This window comes from Suricata suricatta, chromosome 12, assembly GCF_006229205.1.
Source record: "Suricata suricatta isolate VVHF042 chromosome 12, meerkat_22Aug2017_6uvM2_HiC, whole genome shotgun sequence".
Taxonomy (NCBI): domain Eukaryota; kingdom Metazoa; phylum Chordata; class Mammalia; order Carnivora; family Herpestidae; genus Suricata; species Suricata suricatta.
This window is the reverse complement of record NC_043711.1, coordinates 96987368-97001331: the sequence shown is the minus strand read 5'-3', so window position 1 is coordinate 97001331 and position 13964 is coordinate 96987368. Positions and strand designations below refer to the sequence as shown.

Genomic DNA, 13964 nt, shown 5'->3' with positions numbered 1-13964 from the left:
CCTGGCTAGAATTGGGTCACGGGATCAGTCCTAGGCAGCAAAGGAAACTGGGAAAGCAGTGTAGCCTGTTCTTTGTCTATAGAGGAAGGTAGGCAAAGGGAAGGGCTGTTGGGTATTCATATGATGAGAACTAATCACCATCCTGTCTTTAGTTTCAGCTCCAGAATTTGTGTTTGAACATGGCTATCAGACTTACCTGCCCACGGAAAGCAATGAAAACCAGGCCACCACTGTCATCTCTCTTCCTGCCAAGTCACGTGCCAAAAAGCCCACTGCCCCACCTGCTCAGAAAAGGCTTAACTGTTGCTATCCAGGTAAATAGAGGCAGCATTGGGTCCTGCGTGTGTAAAGGTTGTGACATTAACAGATTCCAGATTCAGCAGCTCTAGCTGGTGAATCCTTGACAACTGGACATAGACGTGCCCCAGCGTGCCTGGCGTAGACATCAGACGCCCACAAGCATTTACGTCATCACATCCGGCCTATCCCTCGCTGTCCCTGGTTACCATGCACGTGGACCCTAAGATGTCTACAGCCATGGGCCCTTGAAATGAAACTCCGGAGTATCCTGGTGACTGAATTTTTCTCCCTGCACTCTAGCTTATGAAGACATCCCAAAAGAGCATTGTTTCCTTTAAAAACAAAGCAAAACTTTGTATTTGGAAATAATCTCAGACTTACAGAAAAGTTGCAAAAATAGTACAAAAAAAATGTATGCATGCCCTTCATCTGGATTTCCCAAATGTTAACATATCGTATTTGCTATTACTCTTTCTATATATACATATTTTCCCCAAAAACCATTTTAGAGTAAGTTGTAGACAGGATGTCCCTTTACCCCTAAATACCGCAATTTATATTTCCTAGAGCCAAGGAAATTCTTTCATATAAGCATAGTACAGTCATCAAAATCAGGAAATTAACATTTATACACGCTATTATCAAACTACTGACCTTATGAAGATCTCACCAGTTTCTCACTAACATCCTCTATATCAAAAGAAAAACATTTCCCCCTGGTTTAGGATCCAATTCATGATCACACATTGATTTGCATTTTCATCTGTCATTAGTTTCCTTTAATCCTAAAGTTTTGTCTTTCATGACCTTGATATTTTTGCAAAGTACAAGCCAGTTGGTTTATAAAATGTTCCTCAGTTTGGGTTTGTCCGATCTTTCGCCACGATCAGATTGGAGCTCTGCAGTCTGGGCGGGAAGCACAGAAGTGCTATGTGTCCTCCCTGGTGCATCGTATCAGGAGGCACGTGATGCCTCTTTGTCCTGTTTACTGTGGCGTTAATTTTCATCACTTGGTTGAGGAAGTTTCTGCCAGGCTTCTCCACCCTTAAGTTACTATGTTTCCCTTTGTAATTAATCTTTTCTTGCCTTTGTAAGGTTGCCAATTCAAGACTGCCTACGGCATGAAGGACATGGAGCGTCATTTAAAAATTCACACTGGTAAGTAATATTTCTTTGGCACACATGCCCGGGACATGTATTCTTTGCCAGGAGCTGAGGATCCGGACAAGTCAGACATGTGAAAAGACCTAGAACCTCACAGGACTATAAAAACAAATTAAATAAAAATAAGATGCTATTTCCACACATGGTTTTGGCAGAAGATGTTTAAAGCAAAAAAATCCAGTGCTGGAGCAGATATAAGCACACTTAGCTAGTGGAAATGTGAACTGCTACAACCATTTTTGATGATTAGTTGGCGAGAATTAATTACAATGTAATTGTTCAAATTCTCATTTTGAGATGATCCTGTAAGTGTGTGTGTGTCTGTATGTGTGTGTGTGTGTGAAAATTGATAGAGAGGGAAGGAAAGTAAATTTTTTTATGTATCTTTACCTCATATCACTGTGTACAGAGAGTATATATGTTATTTTTGCCATTTTGAAGGTGAAATTAAATTAATAATTTTTTAAAATATTTTTTAATATTTTTATTTATTTTTGAGAGATAGAGACAACACGAGCAGGGGAGGGTCAGAGAGAGAGGGAGACACAGAATCCAAAGACAGGCTCCAGGCTCTGAGCTGTCAGCACAGAGCCTGACACGGGGCTCCAACCCACAAACCGTGAGATCATGACCTGAGCCAAAGTCAGACACTTAACTGACTGAGCCACCCAGGCACCCCAATAATTTTTTTTTAAAAGAGGGAAAGATTGATGGGGCGCCTGGCTGGCTCAGTCAGTGGAACATGTGACTCTTGATCTTGTGGTTGTGGGTTCAAGCCCCACCTTGGGGTTTTAAGGATTACCCTAAAAACAAAGTAAAAGGAGAAGAAAAGAATGATGCATGGGAAAAGGAAACGTGATTATTACTGGTGATTTTAATTTTCTTAAATATATATTTTTATGTCTCCCAGATTTTCTGAATGGAGAAGGAACTGCATTTAGACTGTTTTTATTTTTTTTTTTTACATTTACTTATTTTTGAGAGATAGAGCTAAAATGGAGGAGAGGCAGAGAGAGAAGGAGACATAGAATCTGAAGCAGGCTCTAGGCTCTGAGCAAACATTCAGCACAGGGTCCGATGTGGGGCTCGAACCCACGAACTGTGAGATCGTGACCTGAGCCAAAGTCGGATGCTTAACTGACCGAGCCACTCAGGCACCCCATAAATGTTTTTAGCAAAGTATTAGATACTCATAATTCAAGTGATACATTATGAACACAGAGAGTATAAGTGCGAATAAGATAGAGGGACACTGAAATTTACCTGGGGTGTCACTAATTGCCCAGAGTCTGCTATTAGGCCTCAGTCCTTGGAAGATGAAATACCCAGCAGTTATTTCTGAAACTTGTTGGCCACAGCCAGCGATTGCCTTTCTTGCAGTGGGTCATCCTCATGTCCTCACCAACCTCATGGAGTCACATCATTTGCATTTATTCTAATTAGCAGCATGTTAGGTTCTCAAGTCTCAAGTATTGGTAAGCCTTCTCGATGTAACAAACAGCGGATCGCTCCATGTGGGTTTGCTATGAACGCCATTGGTCAGGCATATTCATCATCGCCGGAGTGAAGTGCTGAAATCATTAATGATGATTGAGGAAGCACGATAAATACCCAAGTAAAGCAATGACCTTGAGTCTGTTTCTGCAGATCTTTAGGGAAAACCTTACACACGCGATTAGCAAAGCCTAGGTTTGTAGGATAGTTTCTACGTGACTGCAGCATCTCCAATCACATCTTCAAGTCGGAGGGTTGATGAGAAGGTGTCCTCACCTTCGGGACTTTAGAAGGGGAGGGCGTGGCCAGGAGCAGCGCTAGTGGGCTCCTTGCTGGCCGGAAGCTGTCCTTCTTCACCAGCTTCCAGCTCCTGCTCACTGGGGCGGGTACAGAGGGTAACAACCACAGGTGCTGATCAGCAGCTGACAGCAAGGAGAAATTATTGTTCTTGGATTTTTTAATTTGATGACTAACACTCTCAATAATAAAATTATAATCTTTCATACCCTTTTAAAAATTAGTTTAATGTTTATTTTTGAGAGAGAGAGAGACAGAATTGGAAGCTGGCTCCAAGCTCTGAGCTGTCAGCACAGAGCGTGATCTAGGGCTTGAACTCACAAACCGTGAGATCATGACCTGAGCTGAAGTCGGAGGCTTAACTGACTGAGCCCCCCAGGCGCCCCTCTTTCATACCCTTTTAGATGTATTCTTTTTTTTTTTTTTTTGTAATGTTTTATTTGTTTTAGAGAGAGTGTGTGAGTTGGGGAGGGTCAGAGAAAGAGGGAGACACAGAATCTGAGCAGACTCCAGGCTCTGAGCTGTCAGCACAGAGTCCGACGTGGGGCTCGAACCCACGAACCGCGAGATCATGACCTGAGCCGAAGTCGGACGCTTGACCGACTGAACCACCCAGGCGCCCCTTAGATGTATTCTTAAATCCCAGATGTTTGCTCTAAGACAAGAAGGATCTGCTTTGGCTGATGATTGATTTTAGCACTTGGCTACTTACAATTTGGCCAAAAGTCATATTTAATATATAAAGAAAAAGGGGAGATCCTAACTTACCACCCACTTCCTTATCCAATATAGACCCAAAGTCCTCAGTCTTAATAGTGTCCTGTGTCTTATTCTTAAACTTTGGCATACCTATACTGGGCCTAAAAACACACAGAATCTACTTTCCCATCTCTTATGAAGTTACTATTAAACACATACCATCACTGCAAGTTGCTGTTTTTCACCTAGTAGTGGTCATCTTTCCACACCAGTAGGACACATCTGCTTTATTGGTTTCAGTGGCCAGGTAGGGAACTGTTTCAGTAACTCATGCTCCATCCATACAGTGAAATACATCAGCTTTAAAAATTGTGTTGTTGGGGCACCTGGGGGGCTCAGTCGGTTAAGCATCTGACTTCGGCTCAGGTCATAATCTCATGGTTCATGGGTTCAAACCCCATGTCAGGCTCTGTGCTGACAGCTCAGAACCTGGAGCCTGTTCAGATTCTGTGTCTCCCTCTCTCTCGACCCCTCCCCCACTCATGCTCTGTTTCTCTGTCTCAGTAATAAATAAACATTAAAAAAATTTTTTAATTGTGTTGTAGATATTTAATGATGTGAAAAGATGATCAAAATTACTTTGAGTGCAAGAAAGCCGTCAGCGGGGAGGCACCGCTGCATCTGGTCAGAAAGCAACACAGTCGTGGGTCCTAACCCTACTTGCTGCCAGGATTGAGGAAGGTCGGTGAGAGGCACCGTGCCTTTCCGACAGCACTTAAGTTGATGTTAGCCAAGAGGGTTTTTTGTACCAAACATACACACATGTGCACATAAATTATTGGAGAAATCTCCGTCAAAACACCAGCAGCTGTTCTCGGGTGGTGGGTTGGCATGTGCCTTCGTGAGTACAGGGGAAGCTGCTGTAACAAAGAAGCCCAAACACCAACTCGTACGTGGTGGGGCTTTGTGTGTGTCTGTCACATAACTGCCCGGAGGTAAAGCAGGTGGCTGAGGGCAGGGAGGCGGCTCTGTCCTCCGAGACCGTCCAGGGACCTGGCTTCCTTCTATGTCGTTATGGTGTTTCGTGTCACGTGGCCCGCCATCTGTAGGCTTCCTACGGCCAGAAGGAAGGGTAGAAAGCAAAAAGTAAAAGGCAAGCAGTGTCATTTACAAAAGGGACGCGTTTACCTTCTCTGCTGCTTCGTCGAGGGGCCTCTGATGCACAGTCACACGTCACCGCAGGGAGGCTGAGCCATGTAGCCTCGAGCTGCATGGCCCTGAGCTCCCCTAAAACTCTAGGCTCCTGCGTGTTAGGGCGCGTCTGTGAAGAAAAGGGGTCAGGAGAGAATGGACCGAGACCTGGAACAGTGTCTTATTTAACTCAGCTGTCCGTACACAATTGGAGTCGCCCTGTCTGTTTAACTAATAAGGAACACCTATTCGATGCAGGAAAAACTAGAAAATACCAAATAGGCAAAATAGAAGAAACTCCCCCTCTCTCAACACGTTAGTCAGCTCTTCGCAAACGTTCTGTGTAGCGTTTGGGCTTCTCGAAATGTTCTTTGGTGATTGTGTATCACTCTTCTCATAAGGCAGCGGGAAGTAAGCCCTTTTCTTGCTCAGCATCGTTTTCTGATGCCATCTGCGTGTGTGTGTGTGTGTGTGTTTGAAGGAGACAAGCCCCACAAGTGTGAAGTCTGCGGCAAGTGCTTCAGCCGGAAGGACAAGCTGAAGACGCACATGCGCTGCCACACGGGCGTGAAGCCCTACAAGTGCAAGACGTGCGACTATGCGGCCGCTGACAGCAGCAGCCTCAACAAGCACCTGCGGATACACTCGGACGAGCGGCCCTTCAAATGCCAGATCTGCCCGTACGCCAGCCGCAACTCCAGCCAGCTCACCGTGCACCTGCGGTCCCACACCGGTAGGTCCCTCGCCCCGCTCTCACCCGCGCTCCCAGCTTCCTGGTGCCTAGATCAGAAGCACCCCCAGCGCCTCGAGTCGCAAGCTCAGTAAACAAACTGGAGGCGTGTGGCCCTTGTGCTGTTTGCGAGTCTGCTTGTCATCTACCCAGAAATGCCTCTCCTCCGTCCAACGGGGAAGGACATGGAGTTTATAACCTTACGTGTGTCTTTATGTGACTCCGTACCGTATTCACGTCTAAGGTATTTGATTGAGGAGGGGAGCTACGTGAAACAGAGATAGAAATATAAACAATGCACGTTTCATCCGTTTCTGCATAGCTTCCGTATTATTTCCATCTTTTTTGAAGTATGCTTGGATTAGCTCAGTACGGGCACGGCATCATGGAAGAACCCGGCAGAGTAGGTAACTTAACCAGTTATGTACGTTTTCCTTTGGGCAAGTGTATCAGTTAGCTGTCGATTCAGCGATGCTGTGTAACAACCGCTACAAAACCTCAATGGCGTATTATAGTAAGCGTTCATTGCTCACGCACGTCAGGTCTAGCCGGTGGGCTGGACACCGTGTTGATCCTGGCGGGGCTCGGTCACACGTGTGGGGGAAGGCCGGGTGCCTATCTGCGGACCTTGGCTGGGGATCTGCTACCTCTGGGTTAGCTGGGTCTGCAGTCTGGCTCTGCCCCGCCCCTGCCTCTCGTCCTCTTTCTGGGGCCAGTGGGCTACCCCAGGCTTGTCCTTCTCAGGACCGCGGCCGGGGGTAAGCAACGCGCTCCCCAGTGGGCAAGCCCCAGACAGGCCTCTGCTTGCACCCCATTGGCTGGGGCAGGCTCTGTGGTTGGGCCTGGTGTTGTGGACGGGGCTGGGCTCAGCCACAGTGGGAGGCCACCACCAGGTTACACGGCAAAGGCCAGAGACCGGAGGAAGGGTCAAGAAGTGGGGCCATTTCTGCAAATGACCACAGTCCACTCCACCAGCCCTCACATCTCTGACACGCAGATACAGTCCTGCCTTCCCAAGACCCACAGAAGTCAACCCAGTCACAGGATCGAGCTTAAAGACAGGATCCTGTGATCTCCACCAGGTCTGGATACGGCTTCTCTTAACATAGAGACCTTTGAAGTGAAAAGACAAGTCGTGTGTTCCTACGTTCCCAATGTACAGCCAGGGTAATTCCGATAAATTCTGCTGTTCAAAAGGGAAGAACAGGAAGTACTTGGCAGTCACTGGTCCACGGATTTCCAAGATCCCTCTGGGCAGATGTCCCCGGGTCCCCTCACTCTGGGGACACAGAATGTTCCCTGATTAGGCCTGGGCTCAGCTGCCTGGTTCCTCACCCTCCTCACCGCCCATCCTTCCTATCACCTGCCTGAGCCACTTCTGAAAAACAGAGGAAAATGTACCTTTGAGGAACTGTCTCAGCCTGCTTCCTACCTACCCAGAGGAAGGGCTCTTTGAGTCTAGGGTGGGGACGGGTTTGCTGGTAGAGCCGATGGCAAAACTTTGAGTTTTCTGTGTATCTTTATGCCAAAAGCCTCACCCACAACTCTCTTAGACTCTCCTTTCCTTCGAACCCAACCCAGCATAAAACCTTCTGCTATTGATTCCCTGGTGAGTCCTAGGAACCTGTATCTGGCGGGCAAATCTTCTTGTGCCAACTTAATTCTTTCAGAGATTTTAACAAAGAGCCTTACTTTACGTCAACACCTGTCACTTACCATTCCGTCTTCCCCCTGAGATCACTTTGCTGCATCTGATCTTTGTCCCCGGGGTTCTGTCTTACTTTGAAACTCTTTTGCTGGTTGGCAATGAGAAACTTTATCTAACCCAGCCCATCTTTGGTTTTCTGTATTCTGTGTTCCATTTAGAAAACGGGCAATTGTTTTTTGAGTCTGTTTCTTCCTTGTAGGACCTCATCTTATAAGACATTTCCATGGTTCTGCCCAGAATTGATCTCTTTGCTCAAGTCCACAACTCAGCAGGTGTGGTGTGTATCCTCTAAGTTACTAGAGGTGACAGTTTTACCGAATGTTTGCCTTTAAACAGTGTGCACCTGCCACGTCTCCAGTCTTCACCTGCTACCCAGTCCCAAGGCCAATGCTACTGATTTTAGTTTTCGGTTACGGCAGCATTCTGTTTCTAGATGCCAAGCCTGTATCAGCTATCTGTCGTCACAGTAATGCAGTGTAACAAATAGCCCCACAAAACCTCAGCAGATATGACAACGGGCCTTTTCTCTCCACATGCTGGGGATCCCCTGGGTGTCCCTCAGCAGCTCTGGTCTTGGCGCTCACGTACATGTCTGAGAATCTGCTCAGTGTGGGTTGTCTGTCCACTGGTCTTGGCTGCTGAAATCCAGCGCTGCTCCACATTTCTGTCATCCCCCTCCTGGGACCCGGGCTGAGCCAGCCTTGATCTTCTCGTGGTGATGGCCAACAGCGGTAAAGCAAGCAAATCCCAACACGCAAGCGCATTCCGAGCCAGGACGCACATGAAGACTAGTGAACATACTATCAGCCAAATCTGATGACGTGGTTGTCGAGGGTCGCGGCAGGTTTTCCTGTCCCTGTTGGGAGATCATGCATGATTACACACATGGCAAAGGTCGGAGCTACAGGGAAGGAGGAGAGGTGGCAAGATTTGGGAACATTTTTGTAATCTGTTACAGCAAGTTAGGACATCGGCGTAACTGACGGCCAACTGGTTCTCTTCGGAAATCTCCCCAGCCTAAGTTAGAAGAGATGAAGGATTCATATATGAAAGTGGTCCTGAATCATTTTTACTTTGAAAGATAAACGTACCAGTGATAGTGGCATTTTCAACTTGGTATAGAAAAGTGAATTTTCTAAAAATTTTAAATATGTGCCACTTATGCGAGGTCTCCGTAGAACATTCTTTTATAAATCTGTGGCACTTAACACAATTTCACAAAGTATGAAATTAATAGGATTTGGTTTTTACCCTTTCATTACTTAGATTGGCTACATCATCAGTGGTTTTAGCAGCAACCTAAACTTGAGAGAGATCTGTTGGCTTAAATATGTCCATTGCTTATTCATTCAGCAACATTCATGAAGTCCATACAAGGTCCTAGACACAGTGAGGCCCACATAGTGGACAGGAATTAATGTAGTCACTAGTTTCGGAACGCTTAGGGTCTGTGCAACCATTACGGACCGGTAAGCCTCAGTTAAGAAATCCATGGTTAGGGGCACCTGGGTGGCTCAGTCGGTTGAGCTGACTTTAGTTCAGGTTATGATCTTGTAGTCCATGAGTTCAAGCCCCGCGTTGGGCTCTGTGCTGACAGCTTGGAGCTGGAGCCTCTTCAGATTGTGTCTCCCTCTCTCTCTGCCCCTCCCCTGCTTGCACTCTGTCTCTCTCTCTCTCTCTCCAAAATAAATAAACATTAAAAAATATTTAAAAAAAAAAGAAATCTTTGGTTAAAGAAAAAAAGAAGACGATGACAAGGGATTTAAAACCTTTGCTTTCATATCAACAAGTGCTGTTAAACTGCAACTCAGCCGTGAGGTTGAGGTTTGGTGTTCCAGTGTTTCTGGATTTCACCTCTGCTGATGGCTTAAAAAAAAAATGACAAAATGACTATCACTCATTAGGGCAGGGATATAACTGGAAAACCTGGTAGAATTTTCTGAAGCAGCGATTCTGGGTCTGCAGATACCTCCACTCAGTGATGCATGAGTAGAATTTAGGTGGTCCATGAACTTGGATAGGGAGAAAATCCACCTTCACTTTCACTAACCGTATTGAAATTTGCCGTGTCCTTCGGTTGTGAAAAAGGCAAGTGATTGGAGGATAGTACAGGTGACTCGTTGTGGGTAGAAACTGCAAATCTTTTCATGACACTCGTAGAAGGATCAACATATCATTTATGCTCTTCTCTATTTAGAAACTGTTATAGTTCTAGACCCGCCGTGAGATGTTCTTACTTAATGCATTAATATAGCACGCTTTTAGGGGCACCTGCCTGGCTCAGTCGGTGGAGCGTGCGGCCCTTGATCTTGGGGTCATGAGTTCGGGCCCCATGTTGGGTGTAGAGATTACTTTTTTTAAAAAAAAGATTTTAATAAAGCACACATATTACCATATTGTGAATTTTTTCTTTTAACTTTTTAAATAACTATTTCAATATATTTGGTCTCTTTTGTATTCCTATTGATTTTTATTTTAGTTTCCTTTGTGTATTTAAACAGTATTCTAAGAAAGGGTCCATGGGTTGCACTAACCTGCCAAAAGAGAGTTGACGGCATCGAAGAGATTCAGAATAACATTCTGAGACAGGAATCAGCAAACTTTCCGTAAAAGGCCAAATAGTACCTGTGTTAGGCTTTTCAGGCCATACAGTCTCTGTCACCACTGCTCAGCTCTGCCTTTGTAGCATAAAGCAGCCATAAGCAACCCATGGGGAAATGGGCGTGGCTAGATCCCAATAAAACTTTATTTATAAAAACAGGCTGTGGGCCGGATTTGGCCCACAGGCTATAGGTTACCATGCCCTGTCCTAGAGCTTAGTGTGTGTCACCCTGGGGGCTTGTGGTCCTACAGAGCTTGTTTAGCCTTGAGCTTCTCAGTTTTATGGAAGCTTGTTAAATTCGCTCCCTGCCATCTTTACTCATTTGTATTTATGAAAAAGCAGCTCGTGGTGATGTTTTGGGCCTTATACCAAAAAGCCGGAACATGATCCCTTTGAGGTTATAGCCTGAGAAAGCGAACCTCAGCCCAATGCACAGATAATTACCCAGCATCTAAGAATACCAGCTTCGGAGTCAGCCTGGGTTCGAATCCAAGCCCTGCTACCTACGACTGGGTGACCATGAACAAGTCATGTGGTCTGCCCGGGCCTCATGTGTGCAGTGGTGTTAGGAATAATAGTGATAATAGCCCCCACCTCATGGGAATGTTGGGAGCATCAAATAAGACCTTTCTCGTGGAGTGCTCTGCAAAGTGCCTGGCGTCCTGGAAGCGACCGACGAGTGTTAGCTGCTGCTTTGCTTGCTTAAGCAGTAACCCAATGGGCAGGGGTCACCAGTTCGCTTGAATTATCAGTGCCTTAGTCGATTCGGACTTGCCATTCATTGAGGAAATAAATTTGGAATATCATGTGCACTCAGATGTTTGCAATTTCACTTTCCCTGCTCATCTTTCAGCGAACATGAATTAAAAAAAATGGAGCAGCTGGATTCCGTAACTTCACAAGCAAAGAACGCAGCTGGCAATGTGGGATAAATAAATTTTGCGCAATAAACACGTCCTTATTAATAAAAATCTGCATGGAGTATAAGCTGGGCGTTTCAATCGCTTTTTAAAGACTATTCTCATGAGTGAGCACGGAGCTGATTCCAAATGTGTCCTCGAATCTGTTACAACATGTAACTCAATCAAAATCAACGGATTATGCAAAATTGACACAACTGTGAACCATTAACTAGCAGAGCGGGCCGTTAGCAAAATGAACGCTAGCTTGGTTGTTTTAAAGAACAGTATATTCACGAATACTCTCTTATTTAGGACAGTTGAATAGCTCTTTTCAATCTCCCGTTTTTCTTGTGGGGGTTTATACCAGTCCTGGTGGTTCGGGTTTGGGGAAAGAAAAGAAGCCCCCTCCCCCCTCCCCACCCCCACTTTTTTTTTTCCCCTCCCAGGGGCGGCTAGCAGCTGCCATTAGAAGGTCTCCACCCGCCTGCCCTGGTATAAGCGATTTTCTGGTGTGTGCTTCGGGGGGATCCGCTGTGGTTGTTGCCTGCCTGTTCTTATCGAAACTCACCTTGTGTTGACAGGGGACGCCCCCTTCCAGTGCTGGCTCTGTAGCGCCAAGTTCAAAATCAGCTCGGACTTGAAAAGGCACATGCGCGTGCACTCGGGGGAGAAGCCCTTCAAGTGCGAGTTCTGCAGTGTCCGCTGCACCATGAAGGGCAACCTCAAGTCGCACATCCGCATCAAGCACAGCGGGAATAACTTCAAGTGTCCGCACTGCGACTTCGTGGGGGACAGCAAGGCCACCCTCCGCAAGCACAGCCGGGTGCACCAGTCCGAGCACCCGGAGAAGTGCTCGGAGTGCAGTTACTCGTGCTCCAGCAAGGCGGCGCTGCGCATCCACCAGCGCGTCCACTGCACCGACCGCCCGTTCAAGTGTCAGTACTGCAGCTTCGACACCAAGCAGCCCAGCAACCTGAACAAGCACATGAAGAAGTTCCACGGGGACATGGTCAAGGCCGAGGCCCTGGAGAGGAAGGACACGGTCCGGCAGAGCAGCCGGCAGGTGGCCAAGCTGGACGCCAAGAAGACTTTCCACTGCGATATATGCGAAGCCTCGTTCATGCGCGAGGACTCGCTCCGCAGCCACAAGAGGCAGCACAGTGAGTACAACGAGAGTAAGAACTCGGACGTGACCGTCCTGCAGTTCCAGATAGACCCCAGCAAGCAGCCGGCCGCGCCCCTCGCCGTGGGCCACCTCCAGGTGCCGCTGCAGCCCAGCCAGGTGCCCCAGTTCAGCGAGGGGCGGGTCAAGATCATCGTTGGGCATCAGGTGCCGCAGGCCAACACCATCATCCAGGCCGCGGCCGCCGCCGTGAACATCGTGCCGCCCACCCTGGTGGCGCAGACCCCGGAGGAGCTCCCGGGGAACGGCCGGCTGCAGATTCTGCGCCAGGTCAATCTGATCGGCCCCCCTCCGCCCTCGGGGTGTCCGAGCGAGGCGGGCGCGATGACCCAGCCTGCTGTGCTGCTGACCGCTCACGACCAGGCCGACGGAGCCACGCTCCACCAGACTCTCATCCCCACGACCCCAGGCAGCCCCCAGGAAGGCTCCGGCAACCAGACTTTTATCACCAGTTCGGGCATCACATGCACGGACTTTGAAGGCCTTAACGCTTTGATTCAGGAGGGGACGGCCGAAGTGACCGTGGTCAGCGACGGAGGCCAGAACATCGCTGTGGCCGCCGCGGCCCCGCCCATATTCTCCTCCTCTTCGCAGCAGGAGCTCCCCAAGCAGACTTACTCCATCATTCAAGGGGCAGCCCACCCGGCCTTGCTCTGTCCCGCGGATTCCATCCCAGATTAGCACCAGAAAACCAAAAGAAAGGTGGGGGAGGGGAGGAAGGTGTGACAAAACAGGAAGTCATAAGTAGAATTCTGTGAGAGGTTTGCTCTTCACGTTTTTAAGGACTGTTGTGAAACCCCGCCCCTCGTAATAAATCGTAATTTTATACTGCTTACCATAATTTTTTAATGCTGTAAAAACAGACCACCTCTGAAATCGCCGCGTTAGAACTGTTGTAGGATTCTTAAATGTTCCCAGGATGATTCCAAGTAGGGGTTGGAATTAAATGCGTTGAGTAGTGAATACATTTGTCCAGATTGATTTCCCAGTTCTGAGAAGGGTTTTTTCCCAGTCCCATTAAATTTGTGCAAGAGACGAGACTCCCAACCTCTCAAGTTACTGTTCCGAAATACTCCCTCGAGTTTGGGCCATTAGTGGTTTAGTGCCTGGGTACCAATCTATTGGCCGTGAGGACCATTTTCTATATAATGTTCCATGGATCCTGGACCCCCGCCCCACCAAAAAAAAAAAAAAATGTTCAATGCTAATGAGAATGAAAGGAATGGTTTCTAATAAATTGATATGTGAGTAAAATATACTGAATGTTAATGATTCTTTAGAGTCACAGTATGACTGGGGCATGATGGGGTGTGAATTATCCTATGACTAAAGAGAATTGGAAGAGGCAAAGCTTTTCAGTCCTCTGATAAATATTGTACAAACACCTTGCCGACTTACCGGTCAACTTAAGTATGCAGGGTGCCCGAAGTGACCCACCTACAGCATTTCATTTTGAAACTTGAGATTAATGAACCGGACATTTCTGTTTAGGTGCAAATGTGGTGTGAGTTCCTAGTTAGGTTTAGGATAGTGTTCTTGGATGCCATTGTTTTAAATATCAGTATACGTGCAGTCCCTGGGACCAGACGAGCGGGGGGGGGGGGGGGGGGGGGGGGGGGGGGGGGCTGGGAAAGCACTTCCGGTTTTTGAAAGCGCAGACTGCGGAGGAAAGGGAAATTTAAATGTTTTTGTTT

The 13964-nt window shown here is 47.3% G+C and overlaps 1 protein-coding gene across 3 annotated transcripts in view; it reads left to right on the top strand.

Annotated features, from left to right (window-relative positions):
- Positions 1–13964, top strand: part of ZFP64 (ZFP64 zinc finger protein) — a 77283-nt gene that overhangs the window by 16421 nt on the left and 46898 nt on the right. For 2 of the 3 annotated variants that reach the window (XM_029917713.1, XM_029917712.1), the window contains exons 3-6: positions 153–314; positions 1396–1458; positions 5627–5878; positions 11669–13526. In XM_029917713.1, coding sequence (XP_029773573.1) covers positions 153–314; positions 1396–1458; positions 5627–5878; positions 11669–12951 — 1760 coding nt within the window. In that variant the 3' untranslated portion in view covers positions 12952–13526. Of the gene's footprint in view, positions 1–152; positions 315–1395; positions 1459–5626; positions 5879–11668; positions 13527–13964 lie in introns of those variants that run through there. The other variant, XM_029917714.1, reaches the window with a different exon arrangement.